This window comes from Ostrea edulis, chromosome 1 (genome assembly GCF_947568905.1).
Source record: "Ostrea edulis chromosome 1, xbOstEdul1.1, whole genome shotgun sequence".
NCBI lineage: Eukaryota > Metazoa > Mollusca > Bivalvia > Ostreida > Ostreidae > Ostrea > Ostrea edulis.
This window is the reverse complement of record NC_079164.1, coordinates 41,861,375-41,888,492: the sequence shown is the minus strand read 5'-3', so window position 1 is coordinate 41,888,492 and position 27,118 is coordinate 41,861,375. Positions and strand designations below refer to the sequence as shown.

General features: G+C 35.3%; 1 protein-coding gene across 2 annotated transcripts; it reads left to right on the top strand.

The window, feature by feature from the left end:
* Positions 1-1,624: 1,624 nt before the first annotated feature.
* On the top strand, positions 1,625-26,768 carry LOC125655817 (b(0,+)-type amino acid transporter 1-like). 2 transcript variants are annotated; one of them, XM_048886334.2, is made up of 13 exons: positions 1,625-1,862; positions 7,032-7,175; positions 7,449-7,550; positions 8,809-9,048; positions 12,877-13,002; positions 13,085-13,184; positions 14,451-14,495; positions 14,860-14,983; positions 16,580-16,686; positions 17,114-17,210; positions 20,605-20,754; positions 22,721-22,889; positions 24,356-26,768. In XM_048886334.2, the coding sequence occupies exons 1-13, from the start codon at positions 1,835-1,837 to the stop codon at positions 24,424-24,426; spliced, it is 1,503 nt and encodes a 500-aa protein (XP_048742291.1). In that variant the 5' UTR covers positions 1,625-1,834; the 3' UTR covers positions 24,427-26,768. The 2 variants fall into 2 exon arrangements, with proteins under 2 accessions (XP_048742291.1, XP_048742300.2); XM_048886343.2 differs by having other exon boundaries at positions 1,855-1,970.
* The last annotated feature ends 350 nt before the right edge of the window (positions 26,769-27,118 follow it).

Here is a 27,118-nt window from a genome sequence, read left to right as displayed (position 1 = left end):
CATATGCCAGAAAAGGTGTTAATCAAATGTGGATTCTTAAAAATTCTAAAGAAGTTTTAGTAAACTTGAAATCGCAAAACTTTTCCCAAATCAATAACATCAAAACCTATGACTTTTCAACACTTTACACGACCATTCCTCACGATGAATTAAAGACTAGACTTTCTCACATCATAGACAGTTGCTTCTTCAACAAAAGTAGAAAACGGAAATATTCATATCTTGTGATCAGTCATCCAAAAATTACTTTGTTAAACACCACTCTGATTCCACGCACAAGTACTCTGAAGTTGAAATGAAAATATGCTAGAGTTTCTCATTGACAATATCTTCGTGGTCTTTGATGATCAGGTCTTCCAACAGTCTGTTGGAATTCCCATGGGCACGAGTTGACCTGTTACTATATTCATATGAAGCAGAATTTATTCAAAAACTTCTACGTGAGAAGAAAAAAATCTCTTGCTGTGACCTTCAATTCGATATTTAGATATATCGACGACGTTTTGTCTATTAACAATAATAACTTTCATTCATATGTCGATTCGATATATCCCTGTGAGCTCGAAATAAAAGACACCACAGAGTCGTCCACTTCTCCTTCATGCATACATATTTTATTGAAAGTAGACATTAACGGCAAACTGACAACTCAACTATATGACAAACGGGATGATTTCAGCTTCTCCATCGTCAACTTCCCATATTTATGTAGAAATATTCCATTATCACCTGCATATGGTGTTTATATCTCTCAACTGATTCGATACACTTTTTAACCTCAAAGCAGGCACATAAATGTTTAATTAATTATTGTCTTGCAAGACAATAATTCTTCCTTACATATTTCTTTACACTAAAAGCGGTTAGCTAACGTAGCTTTATTAGGTTTCTCTTGTTATTGTACAATATAAATGTTTTTATTAATATATATTCCAATGCCCAAGAGAGATTTTGAGCAAAAATGGTTGCCATCACTTTCACAGCTAATGTCCCTTTAAAACATTTTCTTAACAACTGTCCCAGGTGATGGTTATTTGATCTAAATTTGAATGTGGCAAGGAAGAAACGTTATGTATACTGTTATCAAGAAAACTTCTTGATGTGCATTTTGTGAAATTATCATGCATCAGGATATGCGTCATTTCGCATTGGATTTGTCATCCCTAAAGATGATAGATTGTTGAAAACGTTATATGCAAATGTTTGATATTTATGCATAAATATGAATGAAATTGATAATTTGTTGTATCATTACTATTTTGACTTCCAGAATAAAATTGAGTTTCATTTACATTTATTTTTCTTGCTTTCAACATTTACATATCATCCAAATCTATTATGCTATGTAGTGTACAAAAAAACAAAAAAAAAACAACCAACCCATACAACATAAAAACAACAACAACAACAACAACAACAACAACACACACACACACACACACACACACACACACACACACACACACACACACACACACACAAAAATGTGTTAAGGCTAAATAAAATCTAGAACCAACATATTATATAGCGTCAGTTATGCAATGGTCCCCTTAGGGATCACATTTCCACTTCTTTAATCTTTATTTACTTCGTGTAATCGAAATTCATCAAAGGTGAAGGTGCGTTGACTGTCTTCATTTACATGTGCTAGATTTAAAACCTGCATTCAAGCGAAACTTAGTGTTCGGTGTGTGTCTACAATGCACTGAATGTTGTCCCTCTGAAAGTTTTATGGGATCAAATTTATAGTTCTCCAAAACCTTTAAATAGCACTAACTTGTGCACGGATCTGGTAATCTATTGGCCGACCTGTGTTCAACTACCTGGGGAGTCGATGAACATGGAAAACCAGGCATATTCCCGTAAGTACTTTATATACATTGTGCGTAAGATGTGAACACTGTCACATAAGAATGTTTAAATTAATGTGCGACTTGGTTAAATGGAGGATGGGACGGCGAATGTTTATCGTAAGTTTGGTAAATGATGGAAATATATTCATTCTGATGATTTAAATAAGACAAAAAGATAAGTATGATATTCTTATATAGCGTCTTAAAAACTGAAAGAAAGGCCACGAGAGAATCCGAGGTGTTTAATCATGAATTTAACAAAAGAACCTGTCCATTTCAGCGAATAGAAAATTATTTATATATTGCGGAGTTTTACTTTCAATATTCTTTTAAGAACTTCGGAGAATTTGCCCACGTTTCCCGTAATATATGTACATGTACAATATCTAAATGTGTTTCAGTGTTTAAACTGCGAGTCGTATTCATGTTCATGCACGGTACCTAGTTGTTAATTTTGCTTCGAGTATGTTTGTGTATGATCAGAATTAAGGATGTATGATCAGAATTAAGGGAGTATGATACATGTACCTTATACACCGGAAGTACTAAAGAGCTTTTAGTAGTTTGAGTAATCGGCCCTGATTTTCGTCTTATGGTGTTTGTTTTTAAAACGAGTGGGTACGCTTTGATAGTTAAAGGGACTGGTTCACGATTTTTGGAAAATGATATTTTTTCATGTTAAACTTTAAAATTTTAAGTCATTTAATGTTGACAGCCAAAACTTTGACCTTCTGAACACAAGAATAAAACTTCGTAAACAATACCATTCCGCAATCTTTGTTTACAAAACAAATAATAAACTCTTTAAAATGAGCTTCTGTAATAATGTATAACCTTAATTTTTTGTGAAACCCTTTTAAACAGATTATACAGTTGATTTTGATCATTAAAAGTGAAACCAAAATTTGGGGGCAAATCGTGAATCAGTCCCTTTAAGTGGTATTTAAACCAACCGGAGTTGGATAACGACGGATTCTTAATTAGCTTGTTAGAGGCGGCACAAATTCAGTTAGATAGTTTTATCTTGTACATTACAAAATTTGAATTTTCAAAGATTTTTCTCTCTCGAAAACTAGCATGGATATCCTCTTTATTTTAGTCGTGCCATTTGATAAATACTTATGCGACGTGCCAGACATAAAATAATAGCTATAAATAAAATAAAACTAGATGCTATCATCAGACGGTAATATCCGCACGCAAGTGTTTGCGTTTTTAAAATATACTCTCCGTCGTACTTGTGTAACTAGCAAAGAAGCCACAATAGTTACCATATAACATACTCCGTGCCATATATATTGCTGCATATGTCAAGATGCATTGAATATTCTTATGGGCAAGTGCACCGGGGTCATCCCAACCCTCATAATTTTTTTTTAATGTTGATCAAATATCTTTAAAATGGGCGAGATTCCAATCTTTATAGAAAAAAAATATATATTCTTTTGGCACCTGACGTACTGAGCACCAGATTTTTGTTTGTCGTTTTCCCATCCCCTTTGTCCCTATTTGCCCCCCCCCCCCCCCCCCGGGTAAAAATGAAAATTCCGAAACTCCATTGCACATCTACAGGACAACACCAATAATCTTCTAAAAGATTATCTGGCTATTGCGTAAAATGTATGAATGAGGAGTTCTGTGAACCAATTGTGTGGGTTTTTTTTTAATTAAAAAAACTCATCTTTTTTTTTTTCTTTTTTTTTATACCTCTATTTGGCCTCCAGGGTAAAATTGAAAATTCCAAAAGCTTACAATGCACACCTACAGAACACCAATTTATTCTCTTTAGAGAAGTCGAGAGGCATATTCTACGTCGATGTCGGCTATGCCTCTCGACTTCTATAAAGAGAATAAATCAACCCCAACCCATTTTTGCTGATAGTACAGGATGTCGGTGACCTAACCACGTCTGCCACTCAATCCCCTTATGTAAGTTTGTTGTTAAACAGAATTGTGCAACTAGATCCCCGGGTGCTTAACGGGACTTCTGTATACGATTCCAAACAATTGCTTTTCTCCTTTTCAGAGACCAGGGACGTTGTGGAACAAGTCATCTTTTGTATTGTTCCAAAAAATGCATCGAATGTGACTTACGTGTGACATTCATCGTGTCTTAATATGCAAATATGACTACATTCAAATGTTAGTTTTCTGTGCTATTTTGCAAAGGTTATAGTTTTGTTGAGCTACTTTCGACTGATCAAGAAAAAAAACATGAACCTGATTTTAACACCTCCCGATATTTAATTGGGTTAATGTTTAAAGTAAGGTTAGGATGACCACCATAAATTCCAGAACCTACACTTTCTACAGGTAGACTGACAAAGGTGACATGGTCATGTATTAATTCTTTTAAGTGCCTGTCGATTTGATCACGCATTGGTTCGCCTGATTGTAAACCGGAATTTCAGTCCCCCAAAATATCTTTTGAGTGTTATCTCCATCCACCCTACCTCTTTAACGCCAACCGGTTTCGTGACCATGAACTGTGAACGTACTGTTAAAGTAGAATATATGTGGCTGTGGGATGTGGTTCTTAAGATGTTTGATGATACACTGTATATAAATTTCCTATTTCACAGATCAGCAAACATTCTGTCGATTTATAGTATTTCGTCATTCTTGTGTGCACATAACACAGTGGTCTGAACAGGGGACTCAGTATAAAAGTTGCCTTGAATTAATAAGCCCCCAGTGGGTCCACGACGAAGCCCAGATGTGGGACTGGGGTCAAAACCCCCAAAAGCTACTGAGTTATGACCTATATATATATATATATATATATATATATATATATATATATATAAACCATATTTGTGATAATATCTAATATCCATTACTACACATTGTTTTCTAAAATAAAAAAGGCGCTCCGGCGCCGGACCCTCCACTGCAAAAGTTCGATCCGTCGTAGATATATGATAGTAATTCTGATAATGAGATATTTTTCTATTTTCACTGACCACAGAGAAAAAGAACAATGTATGGTGATTATTATGAAATTATTGATTCAGAGTGTATAATGAAGAATAGAGAAGAACACATTGACGTTTTCAAAAAATTTACAAAATATATACATGTATATAAATTGTCCTCTATCAACATTTACATTGAATCAGCATACCACTACCTGCCAAACCATGAGAAAAAATCTCCCTCGCTGGCTTGCCCTGTCGACTTTGTTTTATAATCATACTCCACAATATATACCTTTAATAAACTTCGCTTTCATTCACTACAAAACTATCAGAAAAGCTTGGAATATGAACTAAATGTGATATAAGATTTAAACCTTTATTGTATCTTTGTATTTGGTACAGTCTACTCATATTGTACGACAATCTTACAATGCATATACTATTGTATTGTGAGAGGGCTATCTATGGTTTTGAAATTTTGATGTTTTGTCAATAAATATTGTCAATTCAATTACTCTGCATTCTTCAATAAAAACTTATCTTAAATTCTTTAGGCATCTCTCACAGGGATCTTAACCATTCATCAGATAACACCTTTGTACATGTACATACAACTGATGAACAAAATTCTATTGAAATCAATTTCTAAAGCAGTGTTTTGAATCAAGACATTTACGAAATACAATAATATCTGGAAAACTTTATCTTAAAAAATGTGAGAGATCTCAAAATCATGAAAATGATAGTAATCTTAATGATTGTACAATCTACAATTAGAAGGATCACGGTTAAAGTTCCTCTCTCTCTCTCTCTCTCTCTCTCTCTCTCTCTCTCTCTCTCTCTCGTTACTCTAGTTTTAAGATGTGCACATTCCTCCTCACTTTTGACAGTATATTCTTTATTTTTTACACGTGTCGTTATTTTTACATACACAATTCGATTTCAACATGCTTACCCCCATTTTTTTCAGAGAATAATTGTGTATGGTATACATATGTATGTAGTTGAAATATAAGACTTAGCTTGAACCTAAGAATTGAACTGAAGGATCAACACTCCCTCTACTCATAAATTAGGATTTCAATGTTTGGGGTAATCATTTAAGGGTCCAGAGCTCATTTCTAGCATCAGTATTACTTTCCATTCAATTTTCAAATGTTTAAAAATGGCTACCAAAAATCAAGTTTGTCGTATTTCAACCAAATTTTGTCTCTATGGTAACATGAGGGTCCTGAGTCCATATGTGACATCAATTTTTTCTCCTGTCACCATTTCGGAATTGGGGACTTGGGGGAGATGTTCGGGGACATTTGAGTTGGCATCCCAACACAGTTATAGTTCGTTTATTTTTGAAAAGTCAACTTTTCCGTCTGCGCCCTCCCACTTTGAAAAACGATGCTACGTGCCTTTCTTCAGAACCCCTCTCACATCGTCCTTTTGATTCTACGCTTTGACATCATGATCAAATGCCACTGAACTTTCATAATTCTATTGCTATTTCATAATTCTATTGCTATTGGAAAATCTTTAGACCACGAGGTGAATTATTCTTAAGTAACAAGAAATGACCACGAAGAACGAATTTGTTTGAAACTACCCCCTAACCCCCCCCCCCCCCACCCGATATACGATATTTGTTGGTAAAATCGAGCTTGAATCAATGGTATTTTGACGTCAAGGGATTTTCAAAATATACATTCATGTATATGACCAAAATCGTGGTAGAATGATATTTTGACGTTAAGTTAAAAAAAAAATCACAATCCTTTCGCATTACCCTCGAGTGATTTGATTTTAATTAGGTGAATAAAACTTAATATTTCTTCACTATTATAACTATGATATAATAGTAAATGTACATGTATGCCATATAAAAGATATTTTTAATTATTTGTTTTAGTTTTTAGTACGTATTCATACATGGACATGTACATGTACTACTGTACAAATGTATATGTTTGTACATATGTCTGTCTGTCTGTATTCTTTCTTTCTGTCTGTCTGTATGCATATATATCTGTCTTTCTTTCTGTCTGTCTGTATGCATATACGTCTGTCCGTCTGTCTGTCTGTATGTATACATGTATGAGTACATGTATGTCTGTATGCATGTTTGACCATGTCCAACAGAAGTTGTTTTCGTTGACCATGAACATGTTAGGCATCAAAATAGTATATCTTGTTATAATAGAATGCCCTTTGAATTGTATGTGGAAAAAATGAAACAATATGATGATACGTATGCACAACTGCTTTGCAGAGGGAGGCGAAATGGAGCTTAAACAAAGGCCTGTGAATAATGGGGTGGATTCTCCACACGTCGAGGTGGAAGTCAAAGGGATCAAACTCAAACGGGAGCTGGGCCTAATCAGTGGTACCTCCATCATAGTGGGAACTATCATAGGTAAGAGAGAGAGAGAGAGAGAGAGAGAGAGAGAGAGAGAGAGAGATTGCTTAGTTTTAAACATGGATTGATTTCTTCAGACATGCAGGTTTCCAGGGAATATAAGAATGAATACAAAAAAATTACATAACTATTTTTGTAACTGTCTTGAACAATTATGCTATTTTATATCAACCATATCTATTGATTCTGATTTTTACCAAATATTTCGTATCAAATGTTCTGCATAATAAGGATATGGACACGTGTTGAGTTTGTACACGTTTGTTGTAGGATCTGGTATTTTCATCTCTCCAAAGGGAGTACTCCAGGAAACGGGATCTGTTGGTCTGAGTCTAGTAGTATGGGGAGCAGGCGGTCTCCTGTCCCTTATGGGTACGCTGATTTGTATATTAATGTCATGTCGTGTTAATTAATTAGTAAGTGTCCAATACTTCAACTATGTACAGATAGTTTACATTCACCATACCCGCAAACATTCATAAAGAACATTTTCAGTACACATTGTATATGTATAAACATAATCGAAGTCAATATAAACAAAGCTACAGACCTGTAGCTCTCTGGTTGAAAATGCATGTTCCCCAAACTGTATTTTTGCAGCTTTGTAAACACGACTGTATAGTGCATTTGCACAATGTTGAAATGTGAACATGTGTTAATCATATTTCTTTGTTATTTTCAATTCTTTTTCATGCATATACTTAGAAAATATAAATTTTATTTTTGAAAATACACGAAGGCACGGGGTGTGACACTTTACGCCAACATACTTCGTGGAGCGCATTGGCGTTTCATGAAAAGCATACTGACGTGAAGCGTCGCTGTTCTTAGTGCATTTACAAAATGAAATTCTGCTTTCATATTTGTTGAAATATTTCCAGCTGATAAAATAATCGTACTATATTTATCAAGATTCATGGCACATTGTTAACATTCATGAGGAAATGGCTATCATTTCACTTGGTAAAGAGATCGAAGGTAAAAATATTGGAAATGTAATCGTAAATATATTTGTTACATGTATCACGACATACAAGCATGAAGCAGCTCTATATTTTGCCATAAGTGTATAATTGTATTGTTTTTCTTGTGACAAAAACTATTAGTAGAACAACAGAAAAAGCATAAGATTTGACATTATAAATACAAAATAAGTGCATATAGATAAACAAATCAATTACTGTATTTGTTGTTATTTATGGGTTTTATTTATAAAGTAACCCATTAAAGTTACCTAAAATGCTCCAAACCTCTGAAACCCACAGACCCCCTAGCTATTGCCTCCCTTTAACATATCTTGGATCCGCCACAGTGTAATATTGTTTGTTTTTTATTCAAATTCTTGCGTCATAAAATATTCTAATTAGAAATTGATCGATACCAGCCATATATCTGATGGTAAGTGGGCATGTTTACCACACTGTGTATGTATCGCAGACCAATATTCAAATCAATAAACCCGTAGCTGTTAATGTTATTGACATTTTAACGAAAACACGTACATAAAATACGAACAATGATTAGAAATATATAATGCCAAAGTATATGTCAGAAGCAGCCAGCACAACAAACATCCTCCTTTGTTTTCAAATTGTCACAGATAATAAACAATTTGGTGACGTTTTCGCAGGTGCTCTTTCCTACGCGGAGCTTGGGACCCTGATAACGAAATCTGGCGCAGAGTATCCCTACATGATGGAGGCAATGGGTAGAGTCGTGGCCTACCTGTTTGCCTGGACCAAAATCATCGTACTCACCCCGTCCTCCATGGCCATCATTTGCCTGACCTTTGCAGAATATTTTATGTCGTTGTTTGACTTTTGTGGAGAGCCTCAGATACCAAAGAAAATAGTTGCAGCCTTGGCTATGAGTAAGAAAACTAAAATTGATGTAATCAATGCCGCTTTAAATAGTTTTGGCTTCATTTTTAGGTCACCTGAGTAAACTCAGGTAACCTATTGCAATTGGTTGTCGTCTGTCGTGTCCCGTGGGGATCCGGGTTAGAATAGGTCCTCAATACTCCTTGCTTGTCGTAAGAGGCAACTAAATGGGGCGGTCCTTCGGATGAGACCGCTAAAAACCAAGGTCCCGTGCCACAGCAGGTGTGGCACGATAAAGACCCCTCCCTGCTTAAAGGCCATAGGCACCGAGCATAGGCCGAAATTTTACAGCCCTTCACCTGCAGTGGTGACATCTCCATATAAGTGAAATATTTTCGAGAGGGACGTTAAAGAATAATCAATCAATCAATCGTCCGTCGTCATGCGTTAACAATTGAACATTTTTAACTTCTTGGTAGCTACCTGTCCAATTCTTTTTAAATAGTATGAAGTATCTTTGGGACATTGGGGACATAAATTGTAAATTTCAGGACTCCTGCATCCCGTGGGCCCTAGTAGCAGGGAAAAAACTGCCGAAAATTGACCAATTTCTCAAACATCTTCTTCTCTAGAACTGCACATGTTTAAGAAGAACTAAATGCATAGTGATGTAGAGCGGGAAGGCATCAGTCTACCAAAATTGTAAATTTGATGATTCCCGGGATAGGGGTTCTGACCCCAGGGCGGGGCCAAATTTGGTATATGGTGTTTATGTGTAAAACACTTCAATAAAATCTTCTTTATTGTAAATTTGATGATCCCAGGGGTAATGGTTTTGGTATCAGAGTTGGGTCAAAATGGTCAGTTGTTAAATGTTTGAACAATAGAAATTTTTAACTTCTTCTTGATAGCTTTCATTCCAGTTCTTTTCAAATTTGGTATGAAGCATCATTTGAACAAGGGGGATAAAATTGTAAATATCAGGATTTCTGTACCCCTGAGGCCTTAGGGGGTGGAGCAAACACTGTCCAAAATTGACCAATTTTCACACATCTTCTTTTCTAGAACCGCACATATTTAAGAAGAACTAAATGAATAGTGAAGTAGAGCGGGAAGACATCTACCAAAATTGGAAATTTGATGATCCCCGGGGTAGAGGTTCGGACTCCAGGGCGTGTTACATCCCAAATCGTCGCCCGTCCCAAATTGTCGCCAGCCACGATTTGGGATGGGCGACGATTTGGGATTTCTTATATAACACCCCAAATAGTCGCCCGTCCCAAATCGTCGCCGGCGACGATTTGGGCTTAACATCACACCTCAAATTGTCGTCCCCCTTGCTGCAACTATTTGGAAACATCATTTACATACAAACTGGCCCTGTTTGTTAACTCCTTCTCCTCTCCTCCTCTTTCTTCTTCTTCATCTTCTTCTGTGGTCCATCTATGACCGCAAAAGGTTCTCTGGACCCTGTAAGCAAGATATTTTATTCTTCTACTTTGTCTTTAACTTGTTCTGTTGTATAATTTTTTAAAAAGATTTATTATGATCACAGTATTTGTTATTGTTGTTTTGGTTGGTAAATTTTGTTACTATTGAAAGAGTTGTATTTGTTGTCATTGGTGGTGGTGGTGTCATTGTTTATTATGTGATTTCAGTCCTCCAAAGAGAGAGAGAGAGAGAGAGAGAGAGAGAGAGTGAGAGAGCTGTATCCGACAATAAATCATTTAGCCTGTTTGGTGAAGGGTCATTCTGCTAATCATTGGGTTTTAGGCAGATTTGTTAGTGACCTCAGATTATATTAGATCATGCCTCACTGTAGAGGGTATTAAAGTTTTAAGAACACATCTTGTTTTATACTGCTTCTGAACATTAGAATTTAGCTTAGACACTCAGAGCAGAAAATGTTTTCTAGATTTCATATCCCTTAGGAGTTGTGATACTTTTTTCACTAGTACTCAGGTGACCGATACGGTATGTGGGCCTCTTGTTATAAAAGTCAAGCTTTATGCGAAACCAATTTGTAAAGAACGTTATAATAATAATTCAGTTACATACATGTACACGCACAAATGCAAATTGAATATAATAACACGTCTTTGAAGAATCCTCAGTCAGCATTGTTAACATGGGCTTCTAGACCAGTCCAATTCCTCATTGTATATTGTTAACATGGGCTTCCATACCAGTCAAAATCCTCATTGTACATTGTTAACATGGGCTTCCATACCAGTCAAAATACTCATTGTAATTTGTTAACATGGGCAGCTATACCAGTCAAAATCCTCATTGTAAATTGTTAACATGGTCTTCTAAACCAGTCAAAATCCTCATTGTACATTGTTAACATGGACTTCTATACCAGCCCAATTCCTCATTGCACATTGTTAACATGGGCTTCCATACCAGTCAAACTACTCATTGTAATTTGTTAACATGGGCAGCTATACCAGTCAAAATCCTCATTGTAAATTGTTAACATGGTCTTCTAAACCAGTCAAAATCCTCATTGTACATTGTTAACATGGACTTCTATACCAGCCCAATTCCTCATTGCACATTGTTAACATGGACTTCTATACCAGTCAAAATCCTCATTGTACATTGTTAACATGGGCTTCTATACCAGTCCAATTACTCATTGTACATTGTTAACATGGTCTTCTATACAGTCAAAATCCTCATGGTACATTGTTAACACGGTCTTCCATACCAGTCCAATTCGTCATTGTACATTGTTAACATGGGCTTCTATACCAGCCCAATTCCCCATTGTAATTTGTTAACATGGGCTTCTATACCAGCCCAATTCCTCATTGTAAATTGTTAACATGGACTTCAATATCAGTCAAAATCCTCATTGTACATTGTTAACATGGGCTTCTATACCAGCCCAATTCTTTATTGTAAATTGTTAACATGGACTTCTATACCAGTTCAATTCCTCATTGTACATTGTTAACATGGGCTTCTATACCAGCCCAATTCCTCATTGTAATTTGTTAACATGGGCTTCTATACCAGCCCAATTCCTCATTGTAAATTGTTAACATGGACTTCAATACCAGTCAAAATCCTCATTGTACATTGTTAACATGGGCTTCTATACCAGCCAAATTCCTTATTGTAAATTGTTAACATGGGCTTCTATACCAGCCCAATTCCTCATTGTACATTGTTAACATGGGCTTCTATACCAGTCAAAATCCTCATTGTAAATTGTTAACATGGGCTTCTAAACCAGTCAAAATCCTCATTGTACATTGTTAACACGGGCTTCTAAACCAGTCAAAATCCTCATTGTAAATTGTTAACATGGTCTTCTATACCAGCCCAATTCCTCATTGTAATTTGTTAACATGGGCTTCTATACCAGCCCAATTCCTCATTGCACATTGTTAACATGGGCTTCTATGCCAGTCAAAATCCTCATTGTACATTGTTAACACGGACTTCTAAACCAGTCCTAATTCCTCAATGTACATTGTATTCTTATATCGGTCCCCGTTACAATTTGAACTTGATATCAAATTGTTTAAACGATATGACTTAAAACGTTAATGTTTCCAGTTCAATCGTTCCATTTATTCTTATATACTACACCGTATCTATTGATACAATATAAAATATCAATTGTATTTGTGGATCCTTCCATAATATATAATACCTGTCTCTAAACGTCAGAATACATAATTTATAACTGAAACCGCAGCCACTTATATCGCTTGGGGCCTAATTACTATATATAAGCTTGGGGTCTAAATACTATATATAAGAGTACTCTTATATATAGTAATTAGGCCCCAAGCGATATAAGTGCCTGTGACTGAAACATATTTATAAGTATGATGAATTTCGTTTCTTTGTCATTTACACAGTTACCTTGGCAGTAGTAAATTCCTGGGACACTAAACTCGCAGCCAGTGTGCAGGTGTTTTTCACTGGAGCCAAGTTGATAGCTCTGGTCATCATCGTCATCGGAGGTCTGGTCTGGCTAGGAAAAGGTGACCCACTTGTAAACATCCTTACAGTCACCCGTTCATATTCATTTGAACTGATAATTAAATCTCAATTTATACATTATAGGAGAAGTGGAGACAATTCAGAAAGGATTTGAGGGCACCACCAATTCTCCGTCGTCTGTGGCTCTGGCCTTTTACGACGCGCTTTGGGCATATGACGGATGGTAACGTTATCATCTTCACTACAAACAATCCAACCCTTCGTGAACGTTTCTCTTTCTACAGAAATCAAGCACGGAATTAAGTCCATTTCATGTCAATAATTAAAAGAAAATTGAAATTTTGAATACCATTTGAACATCGAGAGTTTATAGAATGCAATATTCAAGAATTTGGCTTTTGCCTCAAAGTTTTGCAAATGAAAAACAAAAGTATGTAATGCTTTTAAAGTTCTTTATCAATAGTCAGTATCCCTGCATAAATAAGATATTGTCAGGGTGGTGTTAGAAGACTGCGGTGAATGTATTTCATAGATCTGTACAAGCATAAACAGGATGCTTTATAATGTATATTCCAGTTTGCAATGTTACCCATTTCTTTGCAGTATAAATAAGTAGAAGATGAATACATATGTTATGTGAAATTGTCTGTTCAAATTCTAATGAATATGCATTTATTAACAAGTATGGGAAAATCGCCAAGCTCATAACGAGGGCTTCATCATTTGCAAGCACTTTGGATCAAGTTTCATAGAGCAAATTACACATAAAAAGCCATTTCACTCCGGCCTCTTTTTCAAGTTTTCATGGTAATTTACATTATCATGATGGAAAACTTTTTGAAATATACTGAGCGAAAATTCTTAAATAGGACATCTTCCTTACATTTTTTTTCTGTTGTGCAAGTGAAAGAGTGTATTCTCTTAAAGTAGATATATTTCAACCAGAAAACTCACGAAATGTGACTCATTTTCTGGGAACTTGACGGAAAAGTTAACGTAAGCATTATGATGCGGCCATTCGAACGTGTAGGATGGAGTTACACACGTTCATCTGATAAGATTTACATTTCCAATGATTTTGCTTTTGATATCTTTACAAATTGTAATGATAGCCATTTCCTCATGAACGCGTTGTAAACAATGCACGTATGAATCTTGATAAATAAAGCACGTCTATTTTAACGACTGAGAATATCGACAGAAATGAAAGTATTGGTGTATGTATTTTCAAAAATGAAATTTATAAATGACTCCAAATGCCTAAGACATATAACTGAATTGTTCTACGAAATATGTCTTGAAAAGTTTTGTAATTGTTTCGATTTTTAATCATTCTATGCTGGATGAAATTTCATGACAGATTTTTTTGTATATACATGTATACTTGTTCTTGTGGTATAAATTATGTATAAATCTACATTTTGTTGTATATTCCTATTCGTCATGTAAAATACCTTTACCTTGCTTCAGAGAGTAATTATTTTTGTAGGAATAACTTGAACTACATTACAGAGGAACTGCAAAACCCATACGTGTAAGTGGGAAAGTTTTAAAGATAGTCATCTATGGATATTGAATGTTAACTTAATATTAATGATACATGAATATAAAATGGGGAAAAAAAAGAACTTGATGGTGGTGTACATACAAATGTTTATATACGTAAATAAAAGTATAGATGTTTTAAAGAACCAGTACATGTACATTTATGTGTAGAAACGCCCAGGATCTTCAAAACATCTTTAGTCTGATTTTTCAAAAGGTGTCGGTGACACATTTACTACAAAAGTAGTACTATACTACGATACTTTAAAGATGAGGAGTTTTTTGTCCGTCAGTACTAGAATCTTTAGTTATGTGTGATTGATATTTTCTACATTTCGGTTTATGACATACAGAAACTTACCACGTGCCAATACGGTAGGGGTACTGTTGGTAACAGTCATTTATATCTTGGCCAACATTTCCTACTTAGCAGTTCTAGGAACAGATCGCCTGCTCAACTCCAGTGCCGTGGCCCTGGTGAGTCAACCATTCATTTATTCATTCATTCATTCATCCATCTATGCATGTTTTAGTTCTTCTATGTTTGACATAGGACCATGATGCTTCCTGTATTTTCGATGAACAAGTGAAGATAACGAACAGTGATCAATCTCGTAAATCCTTCAAAGTATAGAAACTTGAGAGGGGAAAAATGACCCTTAGATATACATGTACTAGGAGTGGGATCAGGTGTCTAGGAGTAATCACCCCATGTTGATCGGTCACACCCGCCATGAGCCCTATATCTTAATCAGGTAAACGGAGTAATCCGTAGTCAAAATAAGTATATAAAGAAAGCCCTAACAATTGGTGTGAAACACGTCAGATAGCATTCGACCTAGTGATAACTTGTAATTGCAAAGTAGATCATTATAGCGATTATAGAATTTGTGAAACGCTGGCTTTAGACGAAACCATTGAAACCCCTGTAACACAGATTTTTATGTCAGTAGTCTGCCTCGATTTAAAAATTGATCACACGAAGAACATGCTATCGCGCAATTAAATCAGTTGAGAGACATAAACACCATATGCAGGTGATAATGGAATATTATTACACAAATATGGGAAGTTGACGACGGTGAAGCAGAAGTCTCTTTTGTCATAAACTTGTGTTGTTAGTTTGTCGTCGGCATCTATGTTAAATAAAACATTGTCGTTTTCCTCGCCTGTTCACCCATTTTCTTTTCTAAAAGTTTTTTGGAATTTTTGAGAATCCACATTTGATTTACACCACTTTTTGCAAATGTGGTGGCACAAGTTACCCTTGTATTTTTGCACGAATTTGTGTGTCTTTACTTGATTACCCTGTTCATATCTTTTAACTAGAGTAAACAACCCCGTTCATTCAGAAAAATAGTTGACAATCTGCGGCCTCTAGCCTGGAGCTCCTTGCTTGCCAAGCTAACCTTCTATACATTACGCCGTAGAGCCACTATCCTACCTACGAACTATGCCAAAATAGCAGTTACAACACTGCCTACTAGTTTGGCATACTACGTGCAAAATGTGACATTGTCATTATCGTATAATTAGCAGATTTAAGGAGCGGAATGTCATGCGCATTATACTTAACATTTTAAGCACTAAAAATGGAATTTGTGTAGTCACTGCGCTATACATATCTTCCTGCACACATGTGCACAGGCACGTAACATCTTTTATCAAAGGGCAGCCGGAGAAGAAGGTATCTTCACTATTGTCCAAATTCATCACTTCAAGCTTACATTCTTACAAACCCCCGGTTACACGTGCCAGCATGTGCATGTGATTGCACGTATGAGTTTTAAATGAGTAGGATGTTGTATGATTGATACAGAGAGAAATACATTAGAATATCAAAAGTTTATATTTCGCATTTTACTTCAATGGTGCATGAAAGACAATTGCACATAACTCTTTCTGTTCATCAGTCTTTTTAAAGTTTGATTTTAAAGTCAATTTATTAGACGGAACAAAGCTTATATTTTACAGAGGTTGCCTGATGAGATGACCATATATACATGTATGTATATAATGTTAACTTATTTTACGAACTGTTTTCAGACTTGGATTTCATTGTTTATTTAATAGGATTGGGGTGAAATCGTGCTGGGTAAGGATCTATCTGTGATAATGCCCATCTTTGTGATGTTCTCTACATTTGGAGCTGCAAACGGATCTCTTTTTGCAGGAGTTAGGTAAAAAATTGATAATGATTGTTGTAATATTTTCAATTGTTGTAATATTTTTCAAAAGTATATATATGTATATACAATATATGTTTACAAATACCATATATCTGACTATTTTGCTGTAAATAATTTTTGATAATTTTGTTGGTCAATTGGATATGCAAAAGTAGTTTTTATCAAAATAAAATCGCCTATGTTACCATTTAGTAATAATACTATTAGCAATTCGCAAAATAATTCAATATATAACAATTTGACCAAATTTTGCAAATATAAATCTATGCAATTTTTTCTTCTTCAGATTTAAGGTATTTTACATAGTAATCTTTTGATAATATTTAGCAATAAATTATGAATTCTATATTTCATTTCATAGAAACAAAATAATGCCCATTTCAAATGGGTGATAGAAATCAAACTCTATGTATTTCAGAACATTGTATGTCGCCGCGCGTGAAAATCAGTTCCCGGAAGTTTTATCATACGTCAACGCCCGACGACTAACTCCTACACCGTGCATTATATTTACGGTAAAAACTATATATACAGTTCCATTTATCAGGTTACCTACATTGTAAGCGTTTAACGACGTCTCTACCAAATTTGTAAAATCATAGACCCTGAATTATGAATTGTTTCTTTCAAAATCTTTAAAAATCGAACAGCCAAATTGAACACACACAAGGAAAGTGACTCGCATGAAAATCATGCAAAAATATCACGCATTAACCACAAGAAAAACCACACATGTAAATATTATGTAATTTTATTCGCATGATATTCTTGCGTAATCAAATCATACGATTTTAAGGCAAAAATATTTTGTATAACATCTTAATGTACATGTATATAATTATACAGCTTTTGACAGATTTCGAGTGATAATCGATCGTGTAGTATTCGCATGAAAATGTTGCATCAATGTGAAAACTGCCTCGCCCGAAACCTGTGCAATCTGTTTCACTGGGCATTTCGACCCTTAGTTTTTGCTCACCTGAGCCGAAGGCTCAAGTGAGCTTTCCTGTTTGAAATTTGTCCGTTGTCTGTCGGCGGCGTCAGTGTCGTCGTCGTAAACTTTTCACATTTTCTTCTTCTCCAGAACCACTGGGCAAATTTCAACCAAACTTGGCACAAAGCATCCTTGGATAAAGGGGATTTAAGTTTGTCCAAATGAAGGAGGGGATATAATCGCAAAAATAGGGTTGGGGTCATTTAAAAATCTTCTCAAAAACAACTGGGCCAGAAAAGCTGAAATTTGCATGAAAGCTTCCTGACATAGTTAAAATTTGAATTTGTTAAAAGCATGACCCCCGGGAGTATCTTGGGACCACAATAGGGGATCAAAGTTATACATGCGATTAGATAAAGAAAATCTTTAAAAATCTTCTCAAGAACCACTGGGCCGGAAGAATGGAGATTTACCTGAAAGGTTCCTGATATAGAGTGGATTCAAATTTGTTCTGATCATGACCCCCCCCTCCTGGGGTGTGTGTGTGTGTGATAGGGTGGGGCCACAATAGGGGATCAAAGTTTTACATGCAGATATATAGGAAAATCTTTTTCTATAGAACCACATGGCCAATTTCAATCAAACTTTTAACAAATCATTCTTGGGTGAAGGGAATTCAATTTTGTTGAAATGAAGTGCCATGCCTCCTCAAAGGGTAGATAATCACAAAATTGCAAAAATAGGGTGGTGTCATTTAAAAATCTACTTTTCAAAAACCACTGGACCAGAAAAACCGAAATTTACATAATGATTAATGATGATTGGTTTTTCCAGCGTATGCTGCCCAAAGCGCTTTACAATACATTATAACCCCGACAGACCTTATATCAATCTAGAACATCCTCAGCTTCCTGGGAAGCATACAGTGCAAGCAGCCGTTACAGGCGCTAGAGCACTAATCTAACAATATCTTTCACTGTCCATAGCCAGGTACCCCTTTTACACTTGGGTAGAGTGAGGAAATTTGTGTAAATTGCCTTTCCCAAGGACACAATGTCGGCCCTGCCGCGACCAGGACTCGAACCCACGACCTTTCGGACGAGAGTCTAACAGCCTAACCACTAGGCCACCGACGCCACATGACAGCTTCCCGACATAGTGGGAATTTACGTTTGTTAAAATAATGACCTCTGGGAGTAGGGTGGGGGCACAATAGGGGATCAAGGTTTTACATGTACATATATAGGGGAAATCTTTAAAAATCTTCTGAAGAACCACCAGGCCATAAGAGTACCCCTAGGGGTAGGATGGGGCTACAATAGGGGATCAAAGTTTTACATGCGAATGTATAGGGAACCAAACTTGGTACAAAGCATCCATAGATGAAATTTGTTAATATGGTAGGCAATACCCGTCTTCAAGGGCATATGATAATTAATGAATTTGTAGTCAAGTTTAATAATTCTTTTTCATAATTAATGAGTTTTTAGTCGTTAACTTTGAAAAGTTTTTTCTGAACCAAGCTACTTGTATAATGATAGTTTTGCTTGATCTTGTTTATTGCTAGGAACTGCTGCTCAGGTGTGCGTTGTGGCCCATGAGCCTTTTGTTCATTCTCAATTTCATATTTTTATTGTTTTCACACTGTTTATTACGACACACTGTGTAGTCCGTCAACAATTGTCTCCCAGTGCATGTCGGATAAGACCGGTTTCACTTTGTTTTAGCTACAATGAACTATGTAGAAATGAAGGAACAACAAGCTTATAAAACATTTTGTATATATTCAAAAACACATAAAACTGATAAATAACATTACTTATGATATAAATTTCTGTTAACTTCATTGATTTTCCTAATCCTGCTGAAAATCACATTTTGTATCTTGGATTATCATCTTCAGTCTTGAAATTGATTTTGCAAGACCGATCATGACCAGATGTTTCCCTACAAAATAGTTTGCATGAAAACCATATGAATATTTCATGTGAATATCATGCGTCTTACTTTCATATTCTCATGCGAAATATCCGCATGAAATTCATGCAAATTTTATATGAGAATCATGTGAGCAACTTTTCCCGGTGTATAGTAATGATCAGAAAAGAAATATGAATCCATGTTCATTGGGCTATGTCGGGGTTCATACAGAGACACTGCATCATTTATTCCATGTTCATTGAGCTATGTCGTGGTTCATACAGAGACACTGTACTCTTGAAAGTTGTAAATTTATATGAAATCTTGGAAATTTTAATTAATCATTTTCAAACCTTAATCATTGTGCGACAAAACCTTATTGTCCATTTACTTATTGAAAGTGAAGGTATTCCCCACAACCTTATTGATAGTGAAGGTATTTCCCACAACCTTATTGATAGTGAAGGTATTTTCTCCAGAAACTTATTGGTACTGAATGTATTTCCTCGCAGTCTTATTGATACTGGAGATATTTTCCCCGACCTTACTGTTACTGAACATATTATATTCTCACGACGTTATTGATACTGAAGGTATTTCCCACGACCTTATTGATACTGAAGGTATTTCCCACAACCTTATTGATACTGAAGGTATTTCCCACGACCTTATTGATACTGAAGGTATTTCCTACAGTCTTATTGATACTGAGGGGATTTCCCACGACCCTATTGTTACTAAACATATTTCTCACGACCTTATTGACACTGAAGGTATTTCCCACGACCTTATTGATACTAAAGGTATTTCTCCACGACCTTATTGGTATTAGCGTTATTATCCACTACTATTTTTACATTATTAACATTTCCTTCTAAACATCAATTCTATTGTCCATGACCTGATAGATATCCATTTCTGTACAATGATATTAACGTTATTGTCCACAGCCCTACTGATATCGGCGTTATTACTCATTTTCTTATTGATATTAACGTTGTTGCCCACAACATTATCAATAATAACTTTATTTTCCACGAATTTATGAATTTCAGACAGTGGTTGCCCTGCTGATGTTGATACCAGGTGATATTGGTAGTTTGATCGACTTCTTTAGCTTTGCCGCCTGGATGTTTTATGCGTTAGCTATAGTGTCACTTATGATACTGAGATTTACAAGGAAGGATGATTACAGACCAATCAAGGTACACTTAACTATTGCATTTTAGCTCACTTGATCAAGACTCAAGTGAACCCTTCTAATCAACATTTTGAATCTGTTCTTTTTGTCCTTATGTCCGTCGCTACATGTAGGTTTTTACAATTTTGATTTATTCCCTACAAGAAAGCAGCCAGATTGTAACAAACTTGCCACAAAGTATTTTTAGGTTAAGGTATTGGGTTTTCAAAATCGTATTTTCACGTAGAACTGTGGCAAACATTAAAGACATTCTATGATGCCTTCGTTATATACTGATCGACGGACTTTTAAATCGCTATACATCTTTTCTCCGAATATTTTTAGCAATGTTTTTAAAAATATTTATTACAAATTTCACTCGACATCATACATCGTGCTGGTTTTTAAAACCCATTACCTGTCGTACCCACACTCATTATTCACGTGATCTGAGTACCTTTGTATGCAATTTCCCGGTAAAAATGAATTTTGTCTTCTGATAATGACTGCAGGTGTAATATTAACAGTAGATGTAAAAAGGTGAATTAAATGAACAGTGATCAATATCACAACTCCTATAAGGAATACAAAATGACGAGTTGGGCAAACACAGACCCCTGGACTGGCGACATACCAGATGTGGGATCAGGTACCTAAGAGGATTAAGCATCCCTGACGACCGGTCATACCCGCCGTGAGCCCTATACCTTAATCAAGTAAACGGAGGAATCCGTAGTCAAAATCAGTATGTAAAGAACGGCCTAACAATTGGTATGAAAGATGCCAGACAGCATTTGACCCAATGACAGGTTGTATTGGTAAATTAGATCGTTATATCGACCATAGAATTTGCGAAATGGTGACTTTAAATGAGACTGTTGAAACCCCTGTAATACGACCATGCCGCGTTTAAACATCAAGCTGTCGATATGTTGTGTTAGTCAGCGGGAGGTAGCAAGGACGTTCAAATGTCCAGCCCTGTACAATAAGCCGGATATTGCGATAGTATCGTCAGATAGGATTAATAAATGATTGCTTACGACCTGGTCAACCGTGAAGGACAATACTCATGAACAAGCGTATATACGCCAACGTCACGTCTGTGACTCGATTGAACGTCATAGTAGGCCCCCTTCATCTTAGAACAATCAGAGTACTGAAACGCCATGGGATCCGCTGCAGAAGACTAAATACAAAGGGTTGAATCACACTACTTGATACATGTAATTTGAATTTCAAAACTTTTAATAATTATTTAGTCAAGATATGCTGTTTTAGAAAGTAATCTGACAAAGATTTAAAATCCTTGCTGGACTCGCACCTGCGATCTACTTATATATATATATCACAGAAGATTTCACTTTATTCAAATACCCATTTCCGCCCCCCTACCCGGAGTTGAACACACGACCCGCGGAACTAAATCTCCTAGTAGCATGTAACCAGTGCGCTAGACCGCTCGACCATCAATGCAAGTAAAAAAAACTTGCTTTCGATGAGGACGGAATTCTCGCCACGCCGTCACACGCTACACGGTCATTGAGAATGGAAATGGGATACAGTACATGATACACATTGCATTTGAAATATTTTGTATAAAGCACGGACATAACAATGAACTCTTAAATGAACATAACTCACTGAGCTAACCAGGTATTCAATCAAATAAAAGAAATGTACAAATATTGCTGATAGTTATATTTTCAGTAAAGTTTTAAAAGGAAGTCAGCCATTATCAAGACATATTATACCTCCTTAAATATATTTTACTATACTATTTGGAGTATTTTTACATTATTTTCACCCAGAAGTATACGTGTTTGCTAGAGTTGAATGGTAAATCTTACCGTCTGGGTTACCGTTGAACCACTTTTAGTATTCCACATCTGTGTATACAAGGCTCTGGTGAGCATAGTCACCAAGTCCCACCCATGTTTGTCTTGTTGTATTATTTTTAAATCTCTCTTTGCGATGACACTTTTACATTACAGATTTTTATCCTGTTCCCAATCATCTTCTTGCTGTGTTCCTTGTATCTTGTGGTGGCCCCGATCATACAGGACCCAAGAGTAGAGTTTCTGTACGCCTTTCTGTTTATCATAGGAGGTCTCCTCTTGTACATACCATTTGTTCACTTCAAGATTGACAGAGGCTGTTTTGGTAAGTGTGAAAAGAAATCCGATCGACACATCATAATTATGATTATTTATTATCAATACGTTTAATGTAAGCAAGAAACTCTAAAACTGGTTTCAATAAACTTCTGATTGGATCGTTTATTCTTATATGGTAAACAGAAAACAGGGTTTCAGATTGGCGTCGGCCATCAACCATTCATCAATAAAAAATCAAAATGGCCTAAACAGCCAAAATGGCGGACAAGTTAAATACTGAGCAGACAGAAGGGCCGATTAAATTTAGTAGGTAACGGCTGATCGTATTATATTTTATCTGTTTCATTGTTGTTACTTTTCGCACTTGTAGATTTCATCAGCCGATGCATTAAATCGTTTTATTTATTATCTTGTTGGGAATGAGCTGTATTTACCTTATTGACATTGAATAAAAGAGATTTTATCTACCACATCAAGCTTTTAGATTTAATAAACACATACAGTTGTATTTCATCTCCCATTTAATTGTCACCAAATTCAGTATATTTTAAAAACATGTCAATTGTTGACTGCTTAGAGGATTTTATTTTATTAGTCATTTGCAGTAAAAAGTCCATTCAGATTTATTGTTGATTCATTCGATTCTAAATACCAATAGCAAAGGGTTTAATGTTTTCACTACAGTCCGCGTTATACACAAGCGCTACAATTTATTCTCTCATTGGATTTTTAACACCGTTAGTAACATCAGCTGTTGTCAAAGACCTATCCTTCATAGTTCATACTCAGATTTCAATACCAAGACCACATATTGAATCTCAAATAATTATAATTTACGTAACTTATTATCTGCGCCAGACTTTGATATCTTGAGAACTAATGCCGGATAATTGTATAAATCATTTCCCACTGAAATTATCCCGCCGTTGATATACGTTAATTGGCGATAATTAGCGGGGATGATTAGATTGTATAATGTAAATTGACCAAATCGTCCCTGTAAGTATGTAGGCGGTTGGCGGTGTGTGGGGCATGACATTATATAACGGAGTTTTACATAGTAAGGAAAACGGGACTTTGAACTTGTTCGGGATATGCGAGGGTGGCATTATAACGGGGGGAGGGGGGGGGGGCAATATAACGGGGGATCACTGTAATTGTTTGATCTAGTTACATGTACATTAGTTTTCGTTTCCTTTTAGAGCCTATCACATTCGTTTTCTTTTCATTTTCAATCCCATAACATTGTTTTTCTTTTCGTTTCCAATCCAACGATATTCCATTTTCTTTTGTTTTTGGTACAATCACATTGTTTTCATTTGCACTCCTCTAACAATTACATTTCTTTACATTGTCAATCCAATAACATTTCTTTTACCTTCGTTTTCAATCCAATGATATTGCTTTTTCTTTTAGATTCAACCACATGTTTTTCTTTATGTTTTCAATCCTGTATTATTGCTTTTCATTTTGACTTTAGATCCAATAACAGGACTTTTCTTTTCCTTGTAGATCCAATCACAATGTTTTTTCAACTATTTCTGGAAGTTGGACCTAGTCCCTATGTTCCTGATTTTGACTAATCAAATGAAAACTATGTGTTGATCTGTCAGTATTCAAAAGAAATTGCAATGATATTGATTTACAAAAGACTTAAAATGGACTTGCAGCAATGTAGAAATCCAATGATAACAGCAAAGTATTATACATTTGTATATCACTGTCTCCAACTGTCAACACGGTATATGATATATTTTAATACTTACAAATTGTTCCCATTGTTCCCATCGACATGAAGGACATTTGTTGTATTATACAGTATGTTTATGGTGATGTGTTACATATTTGATATGTGAAAGTAATCTGATATCGATATGTTGGGATTTATGTATATAGATGTACACGATGTTCCTATCGATCGATGTGTTCGATATTAACGATGTGTATCATCCACTCGTTGTATATTAACGATGTGTATCTTCCACTCGTTGTATATTATCGATGTGTATCTTCCAGTCGTTGTATATGAACGATGTTTATCTTCCACTCGTTGTATATTAACGATGTGTATCATCCAGTCGTTGTATATTAACGATGTGTATCTTCCACTCGTTGTATATTATCGATGTGTATCTTCCAGTCGTTGTATATGAACGATGTTTATCTTCCACTCGTTGTATATTAACGATGTGTATCATCCAGTCGTTGTATATTAACGATGTGTATCTTCCACTCCTTGTATATTAACGATGTGTATCTTCCACTCGTTGTATATTATCGATGTGTATCTTCCAGTCGTTGTATATTAACGATGTGTATCTTCCAGTCGTTGTATATTTACGATGTGTATCTTCCAGTCGTTGTATATTAACGATGTGTATCTTCCACTCGTTGTATATTAACGATGTGTATCATCCAGTCGTTGTATATTAACGATGTGTATCTTCCACTCGTTGTATATTAATGATGTGTATCTTCCACTGTTGTATGATAACGATAAGTATCTTCCAGTCGTCTCTTCCAGTCGGTGGATTTTAATGTGTATGTTTCCTATCCCTATTCCAACTGTATTAATATATTTTTCTTTTGCATGTTAGTATTATATTCCCAATTTTTTTTTTATTTTCTCTCAACAACGTATACATGGTTTTGTAGTGCTTGTAGTGAGGAATATGTATTCAGTAAAGAAACAGGAAACAATGATGGTAGTTAAAGTAATTGTGTTACCGTCGGCATTCTATTCTTGTGAGCTATGGACAGCATTATCTAAAGAAGATCTGAACAAAATTGAATATATCCAAAGACATTTTTCTAGAATAATACAAGGTTTTTCAAAACATTTTCCATCTCTTTCGTGCATTGCAAATCTAGGTTTATGGACTATGGAAGGATATATTGATAAATGTCGTTTATTATTATTCGGTAGACTGCATAGAGCAGATCAAAACTCTACTCACAATAAAGTATATAGATTTATTTCCAATGTTTGTGTTGCTGAAAAGTTTCTCGTGACAAAAATTATTACTGATACTCTGACAAAATACGAAGTGTCTAATGTATTTTCTGACCATGCTGATATTGTTTTTGATAAACAATCATTTTCAAAATTAGTTTTTAAAAATGTATTTCTAGTAGAAGATAGAAAATGGCATAATGCAATATCACAATGTCAACATATGTCGTTGTTTATGAAAATTCATTGTAAATTAAGACCAAGTCATATTTGGTGTATCCTTAATGAAAATCCTGGTCAACGACGGTCTATTAATTGTCTCTTGCAACTTGCATCTATGAAAATAGTTTCAAAAGAATGTACTTTGTGTGGTAAAAATGTTTTAAATTATAACATGCATGTAATAATGTTCATTGCTTCAATGTTTTATCAGAAAGAGAACATTTACTAGAGAATGTATTGGATCTGTTAGACCTTGAAGAATATGTTAATTTTGAGAGCCAAAGTATTGAAACACAATATCTTTCTCTTCTGGGATGTATTAATGGTACTAGCTTTGGAAATTTGTCTCGTGATAAATGGAAAAAAGTAATTCAAATTGTTTCAAATTACGTTTTCAAATTGAAAAATCTCTTTATCTTTGATTGTCGTAAAATGTAACTTGGTACATATATAATTATGTTTGTTTGTTCCTGTTCATATCTAATTATATAATGTTCTAGTTGTCAATTACTTATAACTCTCCATTACCTTGGAGGAAATAAAGAATATTTTATCTTATCTTATCTTATCAATTAATTTACATATATTTATAAAACAGCAGATTTTTTTTAACTCGTCGAAATGAAAATTTTGTCATTTTAACCAGTTTATGTATTTTTGTCATGCTATTTAATGAAAATGTGCGATTTTCTGATGTTCATGTCATCGATGTTTTGTATGTCTGACCTCATTAAAAATCTGACACATGTATATTATATTCTCAGTCAAATTTACGAAATCCAAATTGATTGTATTACATCTGCTTGAAAATATGCATAAACACTATTAAATAACAGAGAAAAAACCCAACTTAATTCTATTTCATCTAAAAGTTAGAGAGAAAGAAAGAATTTTGGAGGAGGTGCACTGAATCCTATACTACAGGGTAATACACTAGTTATGACGGCGATAGCAAGTGTTAGTTTCCCACGACTTAAACTATGGTCCGACGCGAATCGCTCGAATTATCATTTGACAAGTGACAGGGGGCGTAAGAGAAGAGAAAACTCCGACGAGACCCCAGGAATGCATTTATTTTGTACTAGTTACCTATTTTGTCA